The 23262-nt window shown below is 35.2% G+C and overlaps 4 protein-coding genes across 7 annotated transcripts; 3 read left to right on the top strand and 1 right to left on the bottom strand.

The window, feature by feature from the left end:
• The first annotated feature begins 559 nt into the window (after window positions 1-559).
• LOC105166844 (ASI1-immunoprecipitated protein 2) lies at window positions 560-11123 on the top strand. Its single transcript, XM_011086335.3, has 13 exons — window positions 560-757; window positions 995-1107; window positions 1526-1603; window positions 3432-4286; window positions 5151-5236; window positions 5324-5793; window positions 5952-6452; window positions 6556-7225; window positions 7344-7574; window positions 7721-7845; window positions 8331-8677; window positions 9850-10287; window positions 10367-11123. Exons 2-13 carry the CDS (start codon window positions 1039-1041, stop codon window positions 10856-10858), a joined length of 4362 nt encoding a protein of 1453 aa, XP_011084637.2. The 5' UTR covers window positions 560-757; window positions 995-1038; the 3' UTR covers window positions 10859-11123.
• Window positions 11124-12619: 1496 nt separating this feature from the next.
• LOC105166843 (Low-density receptor-like protein) lies at window positions 12620-15907 on the top strand. The gene is made up of 5 exons (XM_011086334.3): window positions 12620-12784; window positions 13085-13217; window positions 14746-14839; window positions 15415-15495; window positions 15612-15907. The coding sequence occupies exons 1-5, from the start codon at window positions 12751-12753 to the stop codon at window positions 15744-15746; spliced, it is 477 nt and encodes a 158-aa protein (XP_011084636.1). The 5' UTR covers window positions 12620-12750; the 3' UTR covers window positions 15747-15907.
• A 2794-nt stretch (window positions 15908-18701) lies between these two features.
• LOC105166842 (putative gamma-glutamylcyclotransferase At3g02910) lies at window positions 18702-19435 on the bottom strand. The gene has a single exon (XM_011086333.3). The coding sequence runs from the start codon at window positions 19433-19435 to the stop codon at window positions 18902-18904; it is 534 nt and encodes a 177-aa protein (XP_011084635.2). The 3' UTR covers window positions 18702-18901.
• Window positions 19310-23181, top strand: LOC105166841 (uncharacterized). 4 transcript variants are annotated; one of them, XM_088882992.1, is made up of 3 exons: window positions 19310-19450; window positions 21422-21514; window positions 22564-23181. In XM_088882992.1, exon 3 carries the CDS (start codon window positions 22580-22582, stop codon window positions 22979-22981), a length of 402 nt encoding a protein of 133 aa, XP_088739118.1. In that variant the 5' UTR covers window positions 19310-19450; window positions 21422-21514; window positions 22564-22579; the 3' UTR covers window positions 22982-23181. The 4 variants fall into 4 exon arrangements, with proteins under 4 accessions (XP_088739118.1, XP_088739119.1, XP_011084633.1 ...); XM_088882993.1 differs by having other exon boundaries at window positions 19316-19450; window positions 22577-23181; XM_011086331.3 differs by lacking the exon at window positions 19310-19450 and adding an exon at window positions 21120-21275.
• Window positions 23182-23262: the final 81 nt, after the last annotated feature.

The raw sequence follows: 23262 nt of genomic DNA on the forward strand, positions 1-23262 counted from the left end.
TGAATTTTTTATTAATTTTTTTAATTAATATCAATAAATTCGATAAATTTTAACTGACGAATAGTTTATTTGTTAGATTTAAATAATTTTAGGAATACTATACATTAGTTTCTACACTATATAAAATTTACATATAATCATATCAAACATCAAGAAAAAGACGATGGGGTTATACCTTGTTATTATTAAATGTTGAGAAGCATTTTTCGCTATATATAATAATGGCTTGACAATTAATTTTGGTAAATAGTATTTTTTCTCGTTCTCACATCACAATAATAAGTAATAAGATAAATAATAATGGGCTTTACTGAAATTTATTATAATTTTAATTATTTTAAAAATTATAAATATTTTTTAAATTCAATAACTTTTTATAAATACTTTTGTAATGGAATATTATAAAAATGTATTTGTAAGACGTATTTTAATTTTAAAAAATATTTATAATTATAAAAAATATCATAATAGCTGGTCGTAATTTGGCCGAAAAAATAATAAATAGAAGAAGAAAAAAGGGAAGGAGAAAGAGAGGTGGAAATATAAGGAGAGACAGTGTAATATCTGTATTTTGTAAGTATAGAGAGAGAAAGGAAAATATATATAGAGAGAGGAAAAACTTGAAACTCAACACCCACAGCAAAAACCATCAGGGCCAGGTCTCTCTTATACATACATACATACATACAAAACTCTCCCCATCTCCTTCCTCGTCTTCTTAATTTCCTCCAAAACCTTCTCGCCTAAATTCTGCAAGGTTTTTTCTGGGGATTTTTCCCCCCTTCAGATCCTTTTTGTAATTAATTAATATATATGTAGTATAGTGAATGAATTTCCGATTTATCCAGTACATGCTTTGTAATTAGAATCCTAATTTCCGTGTTGATTCCTTGAGTAATTAATCTGGAGATAGTGATAGAGGGGAATAATTGCATTTTCTGCATTTGATTATTTCTTCACACATGGTTTTTCTCATTTTTGTGTTTTTAAATAGTAATTGGGAGATTAATGATTGATCGACCGGCGGGCAAGTAGCACATGAATAAGCGCAGGGAGCGAACCCTCCAAGACCTCTGCGATGTCACTCCCACTTTATCCAAGCCCCAGGTGTGTTTGGTCCCCGTTTTAGCATACTCTATTAGGGTTCAGTTGATTCCTCCCTTTTTATTGATTTTAAATATGTTTTTCAGTTTTCTGCATGTTCGATTATTTGTCTAAATTTCAGTTCTTAATTGATTTTATTGGGGAAATTGATTTTTGAGAGTGGTGAACTTGCAGACTTATACTATGCCTTCATCCGCAATAGGTCGATTAGAGGATTTATCTGTAAATTATAAATGTATGTTTCAGTTGCTTGCGTCACCTATTTTGCATCTTTGTAAATTTGATGAATATAGAAGCTCTTATGTGATACTGAGGGAGCTTTAGCGGATTTATGTTAATGTTACTCTAGGGTTGTGTGAGTTACATGGTGCAAGCTTCTGAAGATTCTGTGTGTTTTATTGTACTGTTTTGTGCTTCTCAGATTACCCCAGTATTGAGCGGAAACTTTAGGATGCAAGGGCCAGTTGATGAAGCAAATCGTGACTTGTTGACCCATATGGTGAGATAAATATCCGGGTAATCACTGCTGTTATTTCTTATTCTTTTCCTCTTACTCTATTTTACGCATGCTCGCTAACCTTTCTCATTCATACATTTTGATTAATAGAAGGAGCCTTTTCTTTTCAGATTGATTGATTCTAATTAGATGATTAGAAAGAGGGAAACATGGGGCATTGGACGGATGAGGGAAAATAATAGGGAGGAGGCAATTTTTTTTTTGGTTTATTTCAGCTCTATTATGAATAAATAAAACGAGCTTGCTTTGGTTTATTCCGATATATAAAAGAGGAAATGAGAAGAAAGAATATTCTCATTGTCTCTAGAATTATAGGAAATTGGCCAGCAGTGTATTATGAAAACCTGCTGTCTTAATTTTTCAATCTTTGTATGAAGTTAATTGTATAGTTCTTCTCCAATGTCTGTTGCCTTCCCTTCTGGTGACCCATCATTGGAAACAAAGATATGTCATAGGATCATTGTCACAATTGATATTTTCATAGATCCCGTGCGAATTTACTCCTACTTTACTTGATGCAAGTGGAGGTTTTTGAAAAACCACTTATTCGTTTTGAATTTATATTTGTTTTGTGAAAGAAGGTAATAATACATTTCATTTTACAAAACTCGTACCTGATGGTCTAAGGAGCACAGGTGTGCAGCACCAATAATGATTATGTAAAAATGGTCCATTGTCACCATGATACTAGGACTCTCGTAGCACACCTCTTGACCAGTTATTTGTCGTGGAAAAGTCATCACACAAGAGTCTATCTGCTAACCTATTTACACTTCAATATATTGCAATCTAGTATTCATTATGTTCCTTTGGACATGTACCACATACCATGTGATAAACAAGTAGTCATTTTTTGTCATCATGTCTTCGTTTCTCTTTTGCGTCTCAAATCTTGAGTTAAGAAGTGAAGAGAAGTGGTTACCAAGCGTTGGTCCGCAAGAATATGGCTATAAAAGAAAATTATGAAATTGTACATGCTTCTGCTACTAATAGTATTGGTCTAATTTCATGGTAGTGTGTTGCTGCCAAACTTGCATTTTTGGTATTGTAAGTGCATTAGGGTATGCAGTAGAGTAAAATAGACAACTTTGGAGAAACTGATTCTATCTAGTCATGCTGACGAGATCACAATGTGGTGAAGAATGGGCAACAGATAAAGGTCTTACAAGATATTAGGAGGATAATACTTAACTTGGTTTTGTTTACATTGTTTCATCCCTTCCTCTTTGGGTTAGAGCAGACCATTTAGTTGCTGGATGAGCCATATTAATGATCCGTTCGATCGTCTATCTGTTGAGAGATCATCATATGGATGCTGGTGTTTAGAGATCTTAATGTATTTCATTATTATGCTCAACTATCTGAGAATAGCTAAATGAATTATTTGGTGAGAGGTCGTATTAACCATTGCAACTTGCGAGAGCTCATTTGGTTTCCCCAATCTTGTAAAGTGAATTTGGGAATAATTCTATTAGTTCAGTTGTCATACGGGATTGTGCCTTCTCTGATCCGTGTCTTTGGATGGTGATAAATACAGTTTAAGTGCCTTATTTTTTCTTTTTATACTTGATGCTGATGAAATGCTGCACCTTGTTTATTCTTTCCAGCAACCGCTTCAGCTAAAGCTGATGGTTATAATGCGTGTGCCCTGTCGGAGCCTACTCTATATATGTGGCTTGCTTTATTTTTCTTAACTTCTCTAATTGATGAAAGACTTATTCTATTGTCATTAGCCTCTAGTTACTCCTGCCTCTAGTTACTCCTCTTTTTTTATGCATTATTCAACTAATTATTTACTTTTATTGGTTAGGTGAAACCTGAAAATAGCAAGGGCTTCAGTAGTTTTTGTGATAGAAGCCAAAAGGTTGAGTATACAGGGAAATCTGGGACATGTAACGTGTGCTCTGCACCTTGCTCATCTTGCTTTCATGTCAATAAGGTTCTTCTGGGATCGACTGATGAATCTGCTGGAGAAACCTGTGCCGAGAATACTGAAATTGGGCAACTAAGTGTACTGAGCGCTGTGGCAGGCATGAACTCAACTTCTGATTCTTTCTCTGAGAATGCAGTAGGTAAGGCATCCTCGAGGACTTCCCATGCATCTGCATCAGATGACAGTGTGGTGCACTCAAAGTCTGAGAGTCGAAGAGTTCCAGAAGGGCATGATGATTGCTTGTCATGTGTCAGTGGAACTGATGAGCATGCAAATAAAAAATCTGATACTGAGGACAGTAAGATATATAATAATCTGAACAAATGTAGTGGAGAAAGTTCTGACAAGGTGCTTCATAGTAGCTCACAACAAACTGGACTAAATTCACAAAATCCAGATTCTGTGGGAGTTCCTTTTTCAAAATACACTGACGATGCTACTGACCTGCTGAAGGGTCAGAATGCTTTTTCTCAAGCTTCAAATGAAAAATACCTGTCACATGAACCGAAACCAAGGGCTGTTACGGATAATAAGCAGTCTGATATAAAGGATGAACCGTTGGAGGGCTCAACTGAACACTTGGATTCATCGTTGCCTAGAGGTGTAGCATCTGATATTGTTTCTGGTGATCCTCCTCCTACCGTTCTTAATTCTGTGAAAAAAGATGATGAGATGGAGGTGGAAGTTCATCCAGTTGATGAGACTGATGACTCGGATATGGTGGAGCATGATGTAAGAATTTGATTCTTTCTTGTCTGGTGGAAAATTTTACTGCATCCTATTTCATATAATTCTAGAATCTGGTAAATCAGTATGTCTTTCTTATACTAATTCTAACTACACTACCACAGTAACAAATTGCTTATATTCTTGAAAATCTCTCCAGTAATCTTGATAGTTCATTGAGAAAAAGAATTTCAAGTATGTTTCTTATGTTCTCTTTGGTGATGGACATCCCCTTGAATATCTGATAAAGAGAAAAATACGTCCCAGTCTTATTTGAATCAAGTAACAGTAGATTCTTGAACTTAAAGACCATTTAACGCATAAACAGTATAGTTTTGGTACAATTGTCACATTTTCATTACATATCTGATTTATCATTTAAAGTTCATTTCGATTTGCTATCCTGAATTGAATATAGTTGATTTGAATTATCCTCAGACTTCTTATGAATTTTATTATGAAAAAAGATTTGTCTCAGTATTTCCTTAATTTCCAAGAAAAGTGTATCCCAAATTTCTAGGTTTGATGTTTGATACCTGAATCTAGATGTTGCAATTGTTTTGATAATATTGCTAGCCTCATTTGAAGTGATATTTTGACCAGCTTGTTGCTTTAGAATGATTTATCAAAACATGATGATGCTTGTACATTTTGAAAAGGTTGATCTTAGACCTTGAAGATGTAGAAATTTATGATGATATTTGATTTTTATAAGTAATTGTACTTCTTGAAAGGGTTGATGTTGATTTTAAACTTGGAAGATATATAGTTGTTAATAAGCAAGCTATTTTATCTTCAATGATCATCTCATTCTAAATCAATTTTTTTTGTGACCAAAGTACTGATTGAAGCTTTTCTTCTGTTGGAAAGGTGAAAGTTTGTGATATATGTGGAGATGCAGGGAGGGAGGATTTGCTTGCTATCTGTTGTCGGTGCAGTGATGGGGCAGAACACACGTAAGCCTTAAATTTTTTTGGAGTTGTTGTGCATGCAGTTTGCATATATCTGGATCCACAATGATGACCACCACTTCTCTGTCTCAGTTATTGCATGCGGGAAATGATGGAAAAAGTCCCTGAAGGTGAATGGCTGTGTGAAGAATGCAAGACTATGGATCAGGAGGGAGTTGGAAGGCAAGAAAAGAATGGAGGAATGGATGAAAATGAGAAAAATAACTCCTCTGGTCAAGCAAGTAGTGAATATGTAAATGGTTCTGATGTTGAGGGACCCAGAACAAAAGGTTATATGAGAATTCCGTGTAAAAGGCATAGAGATGATGCTGATTCTGAAGTTTCTTCTATAGCAAAGAAGCCAGCACTTGAGCCAACAGTTAGGTCACCAAAGACCTCTAGTTCTAGCAAACTAGCTGCGCTTTCCCGTGAAAATTCTTTGAAGTACACGGATAAGGGTAGACTGCAGTCTTCGCACCATTCTTCTTCAGACACAGTTCCAGTTAATGATACGACCGAATCAGCAAGCTCCGCTTCAAATCTACGAGTGAATACTTCTCGAGGTTATATTGTGTGCCTTTTACATTGTCTTACTATATGCGACATTGATGGAGATTTTTTCTGACTTCTTAAGTTAGTGTATGCACTGATCTGGGTTTTGTCCTGACAAACATCTTAGTGGTTGTGTTGCAGTTATCAACAAATTCTTCCTATTCTGCAGGTACTTTCTCGAAGTCAAAGTCATTTAATTCTCTGAATTCAAAACCAAAGGTCAAGCTTGTAGATCAAGTTGTTATTCAGAGGCAGAAATCAGCTAAGGAACATGGCTCTTTTCGGCTTAAGGAGGGTGTTGTCAGAGCGATAGGCAAATCTATGTCATTTAAATGTACAAACTCCATGCGGTCTGAATCAAAACTAAAGATGCTGTCTCCTAGACCAACTCACAGCCAAGACAGTAAAAGTACAAAACAGAGGACTCCATTTGAACGCCATCACTCATTCAAAGCTGAACTTCCATCCGCTAATCCAATAATGGGTACTTCTATGAGTTCTACATCAAGAATTGAAAAAAAACAAGCATCTCGTGCAGAGTCTTCTTCGCTTGCTACCGTTGCTAACCACCATGACATGAAGCCTGTACAAACTGATGGTAGATCAGCAGCGTTAACAAGATCATCCGGTCTTGCAGCTCGAAGGACTGCAGAGTTATCCAGCTCTCAAGGTACAGTTGGATTCAGCGTTCCATATTGGTCCATGATACAGATTTTGTCGTTTTAACTGTTATTATTGTTGCTTCAAAAACTTCTATTTTTGTGCGTGGGCAGGTGAATTTAAGAGACCATCAGTGTATGGTAATCATGGGGTTTCTTCTGCCGGTGGAGTTAATAATATTGAACAAAAATCTAATCGGACTAGCCTGAAGGAGGATGCTGCCAGTTCTGTTGTTGCTGACAGGCCACCGTTAAGTGCTAGTGAAGTTCTACCCGATGGATCACCTAGGCCTGGGGATTTAACAAGTTCTGGTGAGCGGATGAAGGAATATTCTAGTAGCCGCTTTGGGCAATCATCTGTAAAGTCTTTAAGAGATGAAAGTGATAACCTTAAAGCAGCTATAGAGGCTGCTGTTCTGAGAAAGCCAGGAGTGTACCGAAAGCATAGAGCTCTCGGCCAATCTGATGAGTCATCCATTTCAAGTGTGGCTTGTGAAGTAGCTTCTCATCACGATCATATTTCAAGTTCTGCTGGAAACAAGAAATTGGCTTCCAACGCAGAGCTGTCTGAGGTATCCCGGAATTCGACCCCTGATCATCTTAAACAGGAAACTATCAGTAGTGTGAAGCAGTCCTCGCTGGTTCCTGTAGAGGGACTTCCTTTTGGAGCACGAGATGGTGTCCATAATGGCCCTTTCTCAAGGGATGTGTTCAGTAATGCTCCAGCAGCAGTGCCTGCCTTTTTGAAATACTTAGCAATTCCAGAGCACGAACATATATGGCAGTATGGACTTATTTTCGCTAGTATTTTATTTTAAAATTATTACTGCTTCTCCATTTTGGTAGTCTGCTGTATTTGGTCTCTAAAACTTGTAATGCTTACATATTTGCTTTATGTGCAGGGGAAGTTTTGAGATCTGTCGAAGTGACGAAACTTTTGATTCATGGGATGGAATCCAAGCTCATTTATCAACATCTGCATCGCCGAAAGTTATTGAGGCTGTAAACAAGTTTAAAAGCAGAATTGTCCTCTATGAAGTGCCTCGCAAAAGTACTTGGCCAATACAGTTTCAGGAATGTGGTGTTAGAGAAGATAATATAGCCCTGTTCTTTTTCGCTAAAGATCTTGAGAGGTAATTTTGTGAAACTTTTTACTCCACTATGTCTTGAGAGGTAATTTTATGAAACTTTTCACCCCATCACTACTATGAATTTTTAGTTATTCGTTTTCTATTGCTATTTCTTCTGTTGAAGAGTTGACATCTTGTTAATGCTACAGCTATGAAAAGATTTATAAAGTTTTGCTGGATAATATGATGAAGAAAGACCTTGCTCTCAGAGGAAATGTCAATGGTGTTGAGCTCCTCATATTTGCTTCCAATCAGCTTCCTGATAAATCCCAGCGTAAGTGGAGTTTTGTCATATAGTAATCAGACCTTTTCCCTGTTTGAAACCTCTCAATTTCTTCTTGTACGATGACCCTTTTTGAATGTGAATATTGTCATTGTTATTGAATCAAATGGTCTTGAACTTCACGCTCTCATAAGGTACCTGTTACGAGCACTTTACTATGATGTGAATTGAAGTTGTTAGCTAGTTGAAAATTTTGGTATATCCATTTGAACCGTGTCAGAAGTGAACGACACAGAGCGAAAGCTATTTAGGCTGCCTGCCTACCATGGAACACCTTTCAAATGGCCATAGACAGAAATTTATGCTACTTGCTAAAATTGGGTAAAGATGCTGGTTGAACTTTGATTATCCAATGGTTATCTATTTGATGCGTGATGAATATTCAAGTGATTTGATAGTTTATAATTTAGGCCTTCTAGTATTGTTTCATGCTGCCAGCGATGATGCAATGCATTTATCTTGTCATTTACATGCAGGCTGGAATATGTTATTCTTCCTTTGGGGTGTCTTTAGAGGAAAGAAGGAAAGTTGCCTGCAAAAGATGCCCGAGTCCTTAAACCAATGTTGTGCTCCTCGGGATATACCCCCACCTATAATGTCCTTGCCTGAGAATAGATGCTCACTTGGACCTATCACTGAGGATTTACTTGCGAGCGAAGATGCATCTCCCGTGCTTGACATGCCTGCTTCAGAAGAGTTACGGAATCTATTGTCTTCTAGAGCTGTTGCCAGTGTATCATCTTTGGATTCGCTGAATCATAGACCGAATTCTAGTTCCACAGTGGCAGGAGAAAGTGAGAGCACTAAACAATGCCAAGAACGGGTACTGCCCATTCCTTTCACATATACATTTGAGGATATTTTTGTTTAGGTGTACTAAATTGCTTGTGTGATTAAAGTGAGAGTTCTGTAAAGGTGTATCTTCCCACATTTGTGTAATTTATCCTAATTGGTGATGCAAAGGGAGTGCTGAAATTTATAGGGTCTGCAAGTGTGATTCTACTTAATGATGTGAAGCAACAGCGATGCTTGTTTTAGTTTTTTATAGATTTCTACTTGCCCCTGCATTTTGGGCTTTCTGCAATACTAACTTATTTCATGCTGTACCGAATCAAGGAGATTGGTATCAGATCATCTCACCTGGAAATTTTCTTCATCCCTTTGTCTCCTGGTGTTATTTTCATCTCTATTTGTCTATTTGGGTCTTTTTTGCATTACCCCTTTATTTCAGTTAATTGCCATTCTTGAGTGAGCATTGGCACATTAAGAATTTGGGGTTTAAGCGGCATAATCCATATGGCTCAGTTTTTTAGGTTCTCTATTTTTCTGCTTGAATAAATTGCTTACAAGTTGAACATGTAGAGAACAAAAGCCACACCTCATGCTCTGTCTGCATAAGAATGGCTGTAATGTTTGTTGCAATAAGAGTATGTGAATCTGCAGTTAAAAGTTCCTGTTTCGTTTATTAATAATAGAGTTTGCAGTCTAGTAGTTCTTAGTTTGGCTTACGTGGTTTTCTTCATGATTTCCTGAACTTCTCGGATGGTGCAATAAGTGATGGCTTTTGGCCATTCTTTTCCGTTTGAAATGCTGCTGTTCAAATTTTTGTTTTTTTTTGTAGATGTCCTTACTAAAAAAAACCAGCATCCTGTTTATCAGATATCATTAGTGTGGTATCAGAAGTCTGAATTGATATGGCAAGTTTCTAGATGTTTTTTGACTAGGGATTGGGCTTTATGCCTTAGTTTCTTTAAAATGGTATCTGTTACCTTGTCTGCCTTTAAACTGTGGTAGCTTGATGCATGTCTGTCATAAGTGTTACCAGTTCAAGTCTTAGGCATTTGTGTTTATCACTTTTCCTGTTTGTGGAGTAATTACTTTCTTGAGCTTGATGTTTATGAAGATCTTGTCTGCTGAGCTGAAATTTTTTGAAGATGTTATTCTGCTGGCATCCCATGGCATTCTGATAATTCAAATGTACACTATTGCCTGTAGGAAGGAGGTATCAGTTCCAGCTGCAGTCCTCACCTTCCTGTTAGAAGTTCTAGTTGTTCTGGAAGGGAACAAATGATGCATGATACTCGCCTACTTGATAGACAGCAGTCATCGCATCATTCCAGCAAGTCTGTTGCGGGTGAGCTTAAGGAAGGCACAGGTGAAGGAACTCTTTTGGATAAGAGTAGTAAGATATGTAATCAAAATCAAGTGAAGTTAAGTGTGGATGCTGGAGATCTATCCACGGGTGGAGAAACTCCTTTGGAGGATCATCAGGAAACCAGAGACCTGAATGTGGAGCACAGGAGATGGCCTTTTAACAACGACAGTATGCATCCTGCATCGCCTGTGGTGCCTCGAACGCTTTATGCTGGCACTAGCAAAGTGCCCCTTAGGAATGATGACGCACGTAATGAGACATGTGGAGTACTTGAAAAAGTGAGTAGAGACAGATTAATTTTACTCGCTTTTATAAATTTGATAATTGAAACAGTTCTTGTATGGTTTTGTGTCACAGATCAATCATGTGCCTTCTAGCTCCTACGCACTGCATAATCGACATCAGGAAGTTTGTGTTGAGACTCTCATACCCGGATTTAATGAACATGCTGAAAGACGTTTCTTCCCAATAGAACAGCCTGTGAAGGGCGTACAATCTGCTGATGGATCCACGCCCTGGAAAATGCATCAGTTAGAACCAGATCGACTTAATGATAGAGCACCAAATCTTGAGCTTGCTCTAGGGGCTGATATAAAACCGTTGTCTTTGGGCACCCGGTCGGTGTTGGTTAGTAAAGTGGACCAGACAGTAAATGAGGAACATATTCGGGAAGAGGCAAGGAGCAAGACAGAAGATGATGTGTCAGCATCTCTTTCCCTATCTCTTTCTTTCCCATTCCCTGAGAAGGAATTCAGCACAAAACCTGCTCCCAAAACTGAGCAGCTCGTGTCCGAGAGGGAACGCGTCAATACTTCAATGCTGCTCTTTGGCAATTTAAGAGATAATTAGTGAGTGATCCCAAGTAAGTTAAACGGTAGTTGAAGCTATTATATAGTAGGATCACATACTTCAGTGTCTCGGTGAGTTCATGCTGTAACTGAATCCATATGGTTGATACCCTACAGGATTTATATATAATTTTGCTAGGTCCGTCTCAGACCGCCATTTGCTCTTTAGTTTGCAAGTGAAAGAGTCCTAAACGGCTGGTTGTATATATGTAGAAGAGTATAGTAGCCGGGACAGTGTGATATCGAAATATTTCTGTTAGCATTCACTCTCTTCATTTTCATAATGTTCTTTTTTTTCTCTCTTCTGGGGCTGTTTCCGGTAATTGTGCATGTGAAGAAGATGCTTGCCTTTTTAGTAATGAAGCTTGGACTTTGGTTGAAACAGGCAGCAGTGAAAGAAAGCACGGCTCCTGAGACGTCGTTTGGAAGCCTGTCAAACCTTGTTAGCTTCTTGATTGCATAATGGTCACCATTTTTTGTCCTGTATTTCGAGTCTCAGGGAGAGTCAGGGAATTAGTTTTGATCCTCCTTTAAACAAAAAATGTGTACATTATCAATATCTTGAATAACTGTTTGCGATGGACACTTGTGTGTACTGCTTGCTAGTTGCGGCTAATCCCAGAGGAGGCAAGACAAAAGATGTAGAAACCAATGGGGCTCATAGATATGTCCTTAAACCCTTGTTACCTACTCCAATGAGGGCGAAGAAAGCAGAGCAATCAGCAATGAACCACTCACCCCCTCTTTTGGCTTTTTCACTACTGCTGCTCAATCTGTACTTCCCCCTTCAATTTTATTTCAAAGTTTCTCAAAGGACAAATCCCTTCAATTTTCAAATTAACTCAGAGGAGGTCTGGCTAAAATATTTTATAAGTTTGTACAATGACTTTTTCAGAGTCTATAAGATGTCGTATTTTATTTTAAAAATAAGTTCAAGAGTATTTAAATAATTTAGTAACGACACTTTCTGTAATTAATATAGCAAAAGTTCAAAGCGCTTTTAAAATCTTAAAAGTAAGTTGGGAATTCCATATTTTATTTTGTGTTTTGTAGCCTCATTTTTTAAAAGAATTATCGGATAGTTTTTGACATTTTATAAATTTTTAAACATCTTGTGAGATGTTTTAAAACATTTTATAAGCTCGTCAACAGAATACCAATTTGAATTACATAAACAATTTTTTTTGATTGGCTCAGATAATCGGATTATTTTTAAACCATTTGTCTCAAATATCAGTCAATGAAATAATAGCCATATCCCTTACAATCTCATATTTATTTACGAAATTTCAACGTTAAATAATAGAGTTTAAGAATATTTTATATACATAAGTATATATAAAATAAAACTTAAAAAATATAACATAATTTAAAATAAAAAATTCACGACTCTTTGTAGGTGGACCCCTACACATAAGCTAAACGAAAATGCCCAATTCAACTTTTGCTTTTCTTTGCAACTTCCCAGAAAAAAAAAAAACAAATTGTTTTTCTTAAACTAAGTTAAAATAAATAAAAAATTATAAGTACATTGCAACTAAAGACTTTCTCTATAACTAAATTGAACTTTTGTATAATTTTTTATTCTGATTATTTATATATAGTTGGGACATATCCCATCCCAATAACGATTAAAATCTTCCACCTAACACGTAATTATGTAATTTTGCAACATTTTTAGTTTTTATTATTTAAATCCACTTTTATTATTATTTGTTTTATAGAGTGGAGTGGTGTTGGGTTTTTGCAATCGCACCCATAATATATAAAGAGGAAAATTTTCCCTCATAAAAATTGCGGTTTGTGTTCTTTTCACTTATCTGTTTTCTGGGTAGTTAGTAAACATCACCTCTGTATCTCCCCATCTCTCACTCAGCCTGTTTACGATTTCCGATGGCCACCGCCGTAGCTCCCGTTTCTGTTTCCGGTAAGGATTACATGCCTTTCCCTTTTTACTTGCATAAATTCCCAACATTCATCGACATCATATCACGATTCGACTTTTTACGTTTTTTTTTGGGGATGCGCATCTCTTCGTATCCTCCTTCCCCCCGTTTTTTTTTCCCTCTTGCTCTTTTATTTTATTGATTTTGTGTGGCTCTTGCAATCTACATCGGTAAGTAATACATATGTGGAGATGATTTTACGTGAATTCCACTTGTTTTTGTTTATTTTTGTGTTTGTTGGTATACTGGTCTCGTCCAAAAACCTTGCGGTTCTATTGCAGGAGGACGTCGTACCAACAACTGTGGCCTTGTATCTGTAAATTCTAGCGCTTTTGTCAAGACTCAGATGCTAACAATTCAACGGAAGATGCCCACTCGAGCCAACCGCAACTTGTCTATTCGTGCTCAATACGAGTATGATTGTTTCTCTCCAATATATCTGGAATTTATTTTTAGTTAACGGGAAAACGTGCTAAATAGGTTCTTAATTTGCACAGGATGGGTACATAAGTAATCAAAAGGTTCAAGACTTTGGGTGCAAAAAGTTAAATTAGGTGGCCAGAGGGGTGGGGCTTTGTTAAATATTTGTGCTATGGAAACAATATGAAGTTATGCTTTTGAATGAGTATGCTCTCAGAAATGGGCATTCGGTATGATTTTGCTGAATTCCATACATTATTTCATTGGGTTGTAATTAAACACTATTACCTAGATATATCTTTTATATTGATTATGTGGTAAAAAATTTGGCAACAGACGAAATAACTGGCATGATGAATGGTTCTTTCATTTATGGATAATGCCATTGGCTATTCTTGGAATCTTTCTTTCTGTAATGGTCGCTCGAGATCTGGAGCATCATATATACCGTTCAAATATCTGGATATGGTCATTTTATCCACCTGTAACAAGGCATGTATTGCAGCTATACAGTCAGTGGCATGGAGACTGCAGACCCTTCCTCCAGAGTTCTTCTTAATGTCTAAATGTTGCCCTCCAAAGTTACCATTAGCTCCTTGTCTCAGGAGAAAAGGAATTCTTTTGCATCCTTCAACTACGTTAGTGATGGTTGACTACTTTCCATTACATAGTTCTTGGTCCTCAAGAGTCATAATTTCATAAATGGCCTGTTGAAGCTATGGTTTCTAGTTACTAATCCTATTTTCATTAGCACTGGGAAAATTATGTTACTCTGATCGAGATAGCTATACTAAGGATTAACAATGTCCATATGCTGCTTTAAATATGGTCCGCAGAAGCCCTTCAAGCATTGTGTAGCATAAATGTTTGAATTTGATACTAAATGATTTGAAATATTAATTCCTCAAAGAAATAGTGGTCAAGCATTCTACTAAATGATTTAAAAAATAGTAATTCCTCAAAGAAATGTTGTTCAAGCCTTCTTCAGGATGACATTCTCATTGAGATAAATTTTCTGGGAATTCAGTTGACTTAAGAAGTTTGTGTTATGCCAGACCATATTGGCAGTTAGCATTATGCATTCTTAAAGCATTTGGCAGCACCTGGAGGATTTAACTGGGACACAATTTGTGATTATCTCCGAGTCAAAAGTTACCATATGTTTTTTCACATATTGACTGCTAGATTTGTCAATGATGGACTCTCTCACGATGTATGCAACTTTATCATTTTGTTCTGAAAAGTTGTTCTATTCATGTGTGTTATTGCTATGCAATTCCCTGATATTACCAATGTGCTTGTGGTTATAGCATTAGGCTACTGAATATGACATCAGGGGATCTTTTTGCTCTCCTTGCTATCATCTTATATGATGTAGACTATAAAAATGAAAATAAGTATTTTTTTAGAGAAAATATCTTTTGTTTGTAAATGACATTGGTTACATTTTTTGCCTTTTACCAGATATAAGTTGAACTTATTCTCTATGTTAGGTTTGTAAATTTTTTACTTCTGCATGTAGTGACCGTAGCGGTGGAAGTGGTGCTGATTTTGTGGCTGGTTTTCTTCTTGGAGGTGCAGTATTTGGAACACTTGCTTATATTTTTGCTCCACAGGTGATTATAAATATCCATTTAAACCTCAATTTTGATGTTGATCCCACTGTTTGCTTCTAAAGCTCCTTCAGGCTTTGGTTGATGGTGCTAACTATATTTATGAGATAAAGGGATTGCCCTTAGCTCAAAAAATATAATGAACGAAGCCTGAGTTTGAGTACCAAATTTGTCCAAGCAATGCTATTTAGGTTTGATTCTTGGGATGAAAACCATTACTCGCATCTTGGAAAAATTGTCTTATGGATTATATAACACGGAATGATTAGATACTTACATTAATTTATTTATACAAATAAGCTTAGGCGAAGTCGTACTTGGAAGCACAGACACTGCTAAGAGACACATGTAAGAAACTAAAAACATGATATATGCCAAAATTTATGGCATGACATACAATACGTGCATGGGGTACTTAATGGTATAGAATGGATAACAACTTATGGGGGAACTATGGAAAGGAAAGTGGTTATGGATGCAGTAGAGTATGAGGTCCAACAAAGTGTTTATGGATGCAGTAATGTTCTGTGCTTCTTTTGTTTATTTAGTTACTGACTCTGCTTTTCTTGTATTATTAGATAAGAAGATCATTGCTAAATGAAGATGAATATGGGTTTAAGAGGGCCAAGCGACCAATTTACTATGATGAAGGTTTGGAGGTAACTATGATACTTGCAGCTTCAGCTCATTTATATTCTTCTGTCTTCACCAACTTCCCCTTACCATCCTAACCCAACCGAACACTTTCTTATTCCATCTCATTTTTGACATTCAGAAAACGAGGCAGACCTTGAATGAAAAAATAAGCCAACTCAACTCTGCCATCGACAATGTGTCTTCCCGGTTGAGAGGTGGCAATAATTTGCCCCAGGTACCAGTCGAGATTGATCCCGAAGAAGCTGCCTTGTGAGATCTTGTTTTCTTGCATCTCAATGGTTGCCACATGTTTGGTCTTCCTGTTTTATGAGTTTACTTGGTGATAGCATGTTATTGTATATGCAAAACCGCAACAGTTTTTACAGTCTTGTTGATTTGCATTCAGTAATGAAGTAACCTGAACTTCATAAGCTATTACCGGATGACCCATTTCAGGGATTTGTTTATCCTCTGTTGGTTTTATTCTCATCAAACAGAAATATTAAACGGAACTTCTCAGTACTCAGAGCTTGCTGCTTTCTATTGACAAAGGACATGTATCAAATACGTGTTTGTAGTAAGTGGGCATACAAGCTGGAAAATTTGTGACGGTCATTACACAGTTTCAATTGACTCTAGGACTTTTCTGGATATAGAAATGTCGGGGGTTAGATGTATCGAATATTTCTTTGGGGTTTCGAAACCACTGGGTATGGTCATATCTTGGAGGTTGATACAAAAATAGATTTGAGGCTAGTGTAAAGTATCCTGAATTCCTGACGGGGATTTGTTGATTAGCATTGAGAATAGTTTTTGAGGTTTTGATGGAGTACGCTACCAGAATTTGGGCTAAAAAAGAATTCTGATTAAAGTACCCTTATACTTGTGTTTGACATGTAATAAATCGTTAATAAATTAATTCGGTGTGGATATGAATTTTTATTATTTTTTTTTGCTAATTCAGTGAATTTTAATTAGCAGAAGGATCTTCTAACAAAACAAACATCAAGATACTTGATATAATTTTTTTAAAGTTACAGATTTATGTGTAATTAGAATAATTTGAAGGATGATGTGATCATCCATTTATGAAGTTAGCCGCTCTCACACATGTTGCCCAAGAGAAGAACATTTAGAAATGTTTGGTTGTGGTTTAGTATATGAAATTATTGTACAAATCAAGAATCCAAATATTAAAAAAGAAAAGAATAAAGAGAGAGATGATGATGAAGGAAGAGGGCGTCGCCACCGTCGCTTACCGTTTCATTTCTTAGTATATACATATAAATAAAATGATTAAAGGGGTCGAAAGGTTGCTATGATGATAGAATCTGAAAAAGTCATTCAATCATTATTATTATTATTATTAATTATTTATTTCACAATCGATAAAAATTATTTAAAAACTCCTCATGCATATAATATAACTTCAATTTGATTCCCAAATATTTTTAAAAATAGTACAAAAAGATTCTTTTTCATACAAGCAGCGTGCTATGTTGCGCCCACAATTTTTTTTTTTAAATTTATGAATTTATTTCACAATCAATGTATTTTATCTATCATAAATTGATGATCCCTATATTATCATAATAATATAATCTTCTTACTAAATTTTACTTCAATTTATGGTCAATATGTCTTATCCTATCATTTTAATGATAACCAAAATTCACAAAATATATCAAATATACAAAAAGAAAAAGCTCTCCCATATTCTCCAATCATCCCTAACTTGAATCCAAACCGTTGGTATAATATCCGTACAAAAAGGTCAATGCTTCATAATTGAGGGTGTACATGTCATTTCGCAATTAGAAATTAAGTCAAGTCGCGTATGAAGCGCGTGATGAACATCTCATGAGTTGAGGAATATCTTGCAAGTTGCATCATTTTAAAAATTTGAAGGATTATATTCTTTTTACGTTAAATATACTTTGCATGTCTGAATTATGTGTTTTGTTTCGTTTACATTCTTAAAATATAAAAGGTAATAAAAATACCCTTCACAAAATAATTTAGCATTAATAAGATAAAAATGTCCTTTTCACTTAACCCTATATTTTTTTATTCTACTTCATGAAATATGTTTTATTAAAATATCTCTCTTAAACTATTTTTAAAAATTTTAAATTTTACTCATATTTTATTTCAAAAATAATATTTATAATCTTTTTATAAATTATGAACACAAAGAATATCTATAAGCTCAATATATGCATATATATTTTACAAAGTAAATAAATTATGTTAAAATATATATGTAAATATGTGTCAATACATAATGTATATAGTATTATAGAAAAAGTATGTTATATAACTTATAATTTTTTATTCAATTACATGTCCACAAAAAAAAAAATCATTTCATTACTTTAATAATATAGAATATTATGTAATAATTATGTTATAGGTTTGCATATTTTATAGTGTATATATATATCCGATGTAATATTTTAAATTTGTATAGATAATTTACTTTTAAAAAAAGTTCAATATATCTAATAACACAGGGAAAATTATGTAAATTTTTTACCAATTGTGTAAATAATATAAGAATTGCAACTTTATTGACTTTATATGATTCTATACTCAGTTTAAAATATACAAATTTAGATAGTATTTATTCTAAATAAAAAATTCATAATAATTCAGATCATATTTAGAATAATGATAGTAGTAGAGATGTTTTAGGAGTGTAAATAATAAGGACATTTTCGTCAAAAAGAATTCGTTTAGATCATGAGGATTATTTTGTTACTTTTTTAGTTTAGGGGTATAAATGCATTTTATGTATAGTTTAGGGATACAAAGTGTATTTAACTCTAAATTTTTTTTTCCCACTCATATGTACATGTAGTTTAAAAGATTCGTTATTTCTATTTATTCAATTACATAAGAAACAATTTTTATTATTATAGTAAATTACAACCACCTTCTTTAAATTTTGGCATAATTATAAAATATTTAAAAAATTATAAATACCTTTTAATTTTAAAGTTCGTTTAATAATCAACTTTGTTAATTTTTCATTCAATTCTTACGGTGAATCAACAAAAATATTGTTTTGAATTATGAATGTAATTTTATATAATTTTTTAAAATATTCATAATTATATGAAATATTAGAAAAATAGGTGTACTCCACCCATATTATTGTTGAAATGAGAGGTTTATTTATGCAAAATATAGTATATCTTGCACACGGCTAATGCAATGGAAGCATCAGTGAGGCAACATGAATGACCATTTCAGAAGCCAAGAGCAGAGAAGGGAAGACGACAAATACAAAAAGAAAACCCCTCAACTCACACCCAATCCCTTGTTTTCTAGTTGTTCTTAATACGTACAACGTACAACTGTTGAACAGCAGCAAATATTGACTGTTGACCGAATCAAGACCGGTATCGGAGCGGAGGAGAGGCCTCTCTACCCGGATTCGGCAGCATCGGAGTCGGACGCTATAAAAATGCGAATTTGATCCAAGAAACTGAGATGGCGTGGCCTATCCTTGCGCTTCACGTATCCTTTCGCCACTTTCTCGGTGTAGCAGTTGTACCCCTCCTCCCCGTTCCTCTTCCACAGCGCCTCCGCGTAGCTTGGGTGTGCATAGTACGCTTCGGCGGACACCGTCCTGCCCTCGATCTCGATCTGGATTGGCAGCCTCTCGTAGTGTCCCTTCGTGACGCCCTCGAGCTCGTCCATCCTGGCGATCGCAGAGGGGGAAACGGCGTATAGCTCGCCGGAGACGCATTGGCCGCGGCCGGGGAGGTTGAGGAGGAAGGGGACGCGGTAGGGGCCACAGACGAGGGGAAGGGGGTGGAGGGTGCTGCAGGAGCCGAGGAAGGTTGCATCCCCGGTGGCGATCATGTCTTGCAAGAGGATGTGATTGGAGAATCCCTGCTTGAGAGTGCCGTAGGTGAATACGAGCGCAGGTCTGGCCACCGCCGCTTCCGCTCCCATCTCATAAATGGAGAGGTAAGCAGGTAGAGAAATGTATGAAATATGAATTGTAGGGTTTGGTTGCAGGGGAAATTCTCTGCTGATTACACAATCACACTATCATTAATTCAATCAATCAACAATTCTATCACACTATTTCTTCTTCAATCTTGTTGTTGTAAATGGAATGAAGAGTCTTAAGGGGGCAGAGGTGGTGGGAGTGTGTGTGTTTGGTTTCTGGAGAAATATGTGATTTATGTATGATGATGGTAAGAGAGAGTATTGATTGATATAAATATGGAGAATTGATAAATAAACAAATAGGGGAGTGGGCCTTGGCAGCCTTTCCGCCTTGCTTTGGGTGATGACCCCAAGAACAAGTGGTTATTTATTTTTTTATTATTAATTATATAATATAAATATAACGAGTAGCCAATGAATAAAAAAAACATATATATATTTTTTAAATTTGATCAAATAGAACCGGGACTTGATGTCGTGGACTTGCAATTCATCAATTATTTTTATAAATTAATTATATTTAATTAATTTTAAAAAATACAATGAAGCATACAAATGTAATAGTGTATATTTTTCTATACAATTCTAAAAAATACAATGAACTATACTGATAAGTTTGCGGCAGTATTGGAATCCTTCGACTGAAACCCGAGGCCAGATTCAAAATTTAAGAAAAAATGCAAATAATTCTTGTGATATTGTAAATGTATAAATTATTATCTTATAAAAAAATAGCAATTTATTTTTATTTTTTAAAAAATATAATAATATATAGTAATTTATTTTATATTTAAAAAAAATATTATTTTATTTTAAAAAATACAAAGAGATAAATTGTTATTTTCAAAAAATATTTATCTCTTTATATTTTTTAAAATAAAATAATTTATTTATTCCATTCTATCTAGAATTTAGCTACTTCAATAACAGGCTAGAAAATTAAAACACACACTAACAATAGTCATACTTAACTCTAATGCGCCTATTATAAGTTATAAACAACCAAATAAATAGAGCACCTGCCATCAAATATTTGATAATTAGATTGACTTTGTTATATCTAAGATCAAGATGGTGAATCATCTTTTGAGATATAAGAATGTTGTCACCAATTCGTCTTTACGAAACGAAGTCGTTTTGAGAAAAGAAATTAGATCTGAAAGTGTGTGGTAAAGCTTGTTGTAAATTAGCTTGGACAGAATTTTAGTATCATTCATATTCCTCATTAGTTAAAATTCATTAAATTTGTTGAATAAAAATTTATATACTGTTGAGTGATTATTACACGTCAAACAATTTTTTTTCTAACCAAACTTTCCGTACAAGTGTGACGATATACTTCCACATATGTATTATCATGTGAAGATGTATAAGAGTAGTTTAGTTAGAAGAAAAAAATAACGTGTAATAAGTTGGTAATAAGTCAATTGTGGTAAATATGAATATTTATTCTTTGCTAATATCAATAAATTTGGTGAATTTTTATGAATGAGAGTATCTATTAGTCAAATATTGATCAATTTTTATATTTTTTAAATATTTTAAAATTTCAATTAATTAGAGAAAAAAAAAACAAAGAAAACAACTTCTTATTTAAAATGTTTTCACTGTAATAGAAATTTCAATCTAAAAATATAACTAATTATAAAATATATAGAAAATAAGAATAAAATAATTAAAAGGATTCTCTAACAACGTAATATACTTAAACAGCCCTTCCTTTCCTGTCCCTTCTTACCGTCTTAGCAACCTAATTCTCACCCCCTCTCTTCAATCGCCGGCGAACTGTAAGGATTGTGCTTCCAATCGTTGGGACTCTCGAATTTTTGCAGCTGAAAATGTAAGGTTTTTGGTTGATAGTGGATCGTAGAACCTCTGCCGGCCAAATTTGAATAATGTTTTGTGGATGGTTCGCATTTTTTTTTCCCTTTTCTCTATTTCTCTTCTAGTGCATAATTGTTATTTTATTTATTGGAAAATTGTTAGACATTCAAGAGAAGGAACGGAGGGCGCAACAAGCAGGGTGGTGGCTGCGTGAATTTAGTCCGCTGCTCCAGCTGTGGGAAGTGTAGAGTCAAGGTTTTTGTTCTTCCTTTTCTTTTTCCTTGTTTTCTGTGTTTTTCACTTGATGTGGTTTTCTAATTCTCTGGGCTAGTTTCTTGTGGGAATAGATTATGATGGAAGATCAACTCGAGATGGAGTTAGAAAATTAGCAATATCATTACCAATGTAGCATTATAAAATTTCTGCATTGCTTGTTCAAATTCGAGCCTATATTTATTGCTATGTTTGCAAAGAGTGCTTTATGCTCACTCACTTTGGCTTCAAAGATTGTTACCAGAATAAGTTTTTTTCGTCATAGCATTAAGATAGCTAGTTTACCAGTAACAAAGTAAGATACCTGTAAGTCTTACTGCAATTGCCATGATTTTTTCTATGTGAGTTGGATGGAAAAGAACAGAGTATAACATTAAAGTACTCATAACCTGTATGTATAGAAAGACTATTTATTATTGATATGATTGTGTTTACTCACCACTATTCATTGTAGAAATTCTGTTCTGACTATAGGATAGCCTCTACCAACAATCTTGAAGGAGGCTGTTGGTTATGACTTGATGCCTAAAATGTGCAATTTATTAGCTCTTCCTGGACTTCTTTTGGCTTTGCCATCTTGATTAACTTTTAAGGCTTGTACTATGGATAACATAAAATAAATATAGTTCACCAACACAGGAAATTGATAACCATTTGCTTTTGTTTGGGAGTGTTGCAGAGGAGTTTCAATTTCTGCTGTTTGTTTGCTTAATTTGTAGGGGTTCCTTTATAGTGGGTTATGATTTTTGCCTTTGGCTATTGACTCTGTTTTCTGCGAATAGATTGATCTCCTAGAAATTTTTCTTCAGAATTTCCATTGATCACATCTGATTCACAATTTGCGTTTTATTCTGTAATTTTCGTGGCCTCTATTTTTCAGTTTTTTTATTTCAGTTCTCCTGGATTACCGTCCTTGCAGCATAGCTAAAACTATGCTTTGCAAGTCTGACTATATATACATAGAGATGTGTTTACATGCTTGATATTTTGCTGATAGTCCTGATGTTAGGTTATCGTTTTCTTTGACAAAGAATTGATATTCAGGGGATGACAGTGCTGAAGAGATATGTGTTGAGACTGTTCATATCATTGAAGTATATAACAGCGAATGTGGTAGACAGAAATAATGGACGCATAGTTGCAACCGCCTCAACGGTTGAACATGCTCTAAAAAATAATCTTGAATGTGGTCGTTCTTGCAATGCAAAGGCGGCAGGTGTTGTGGGAGAAGTGCTGGCAATGAGACTCAGAGTGGAGGGTCTTGAACAGGGCCAGGGAAGAGGAATCCATGTCGATGTGAATAAGGAAATCGAGAAGAAAGGTTTCAAGAATCGGACGAAGATCTGGGCGGTTGTGAATGCCCTGAGGAACAATGGAGTAAAACTTATTCTTGATGATGAGGACAATGTTGCTCCTGACTCCAGCTATACATATCGGCAAGGAGAGTAGTTTGTGAATTCCAGAAATTGACCATTTTACTAAATTTGAAATCGTGCTTTGCTCGGGTAATGACATGTTTTCCTCGTAATCAGAATTGGAAAGTTTGGATGCTATACTGTTCCCGGGTCGAAGTGTAGAATTGCAAATGCAATTTTGTGAGAGATGATGATTAATACTTTTAGCCATAATACACTGCTTATTCTTTGAAATGGTTATCGAAACCATCAACTATAAGTTGATTGGATAAAATTGACATTCATGCCATGAATAGTTATATTATTTTTTAAAAT

Source organism: Sesamum indicum, linkage group LG7 (genome assembly GCF_026168435.1).
Source record: "Sesamum indicum cultivar Baizhima isolate 11 linkage group LG7, ASM2616843v1, whole genome shotgun sequence".
Lineage (NCBI taxonomy): Eukaryota > Viridiplantae > Streptophyta > Magnoliopsida > Lamiales > Pedaliaceae > Sesamum > Sesamum indicum.

Bases quoted from the DNA above. Each gene is read 5' to 3' on its own strand.
- LOC105166841 (XM_088882992.1), top strand. From the start codon at position 22,580: ATGACAGTGCTGAAGAGATATGTGTTGAGACTGTTCATATCATTGAAG.
- LOC105166843 (XM_011086334.3), top strand. From the start codon at position 12,751: ATGGCCACCGCCGTAGCTCCCGTTTCTGTTTCCG. The intron at 12,785-13,084 runs GTAAGGATTACA...GTTCTATTGCAG, and splicing joins AGCTCCCGTTTCTGTTTCCG to GAGGACGTCGTACCAACAAC. The intron at 13,218-14,745 runs GTATGATTGTTT...TTCTGCATGTAG, and splicing joins TCTATTCGTGCTCAATACGA to TGACCGTAGCGGTGGAAGTG.
- LOC105166844 (XM_011086335.3), top strand. From the start codon at position 1,039: ATGAATAAGCGCAGGGAGCGAACCCTCCAAGACCTCTGCGATGTCACT. The intron at 1,108-1,525 runs GTGTGTTTGGTC...TGTGCTTCTCAG, and splicing joins CCACTTTATCCAAGCCCCAG to ATTACCCCAGTATTGAGCGG. The intron at 7,575-7,720 runs GTAATTTTGTGA...TTAATGCTACAG, and splicing joins TTCGCTAAAGATCTTGAGAG to CTATGAAAAGATTTATAAAG.
- LOC105166842 (XM_011086333.3), bottom strand. From the start codon at position 19,435: ATGGGAGCGGAAGCGGCGGTGGCCAGACCTGCGCTCGTATTCACCTAC.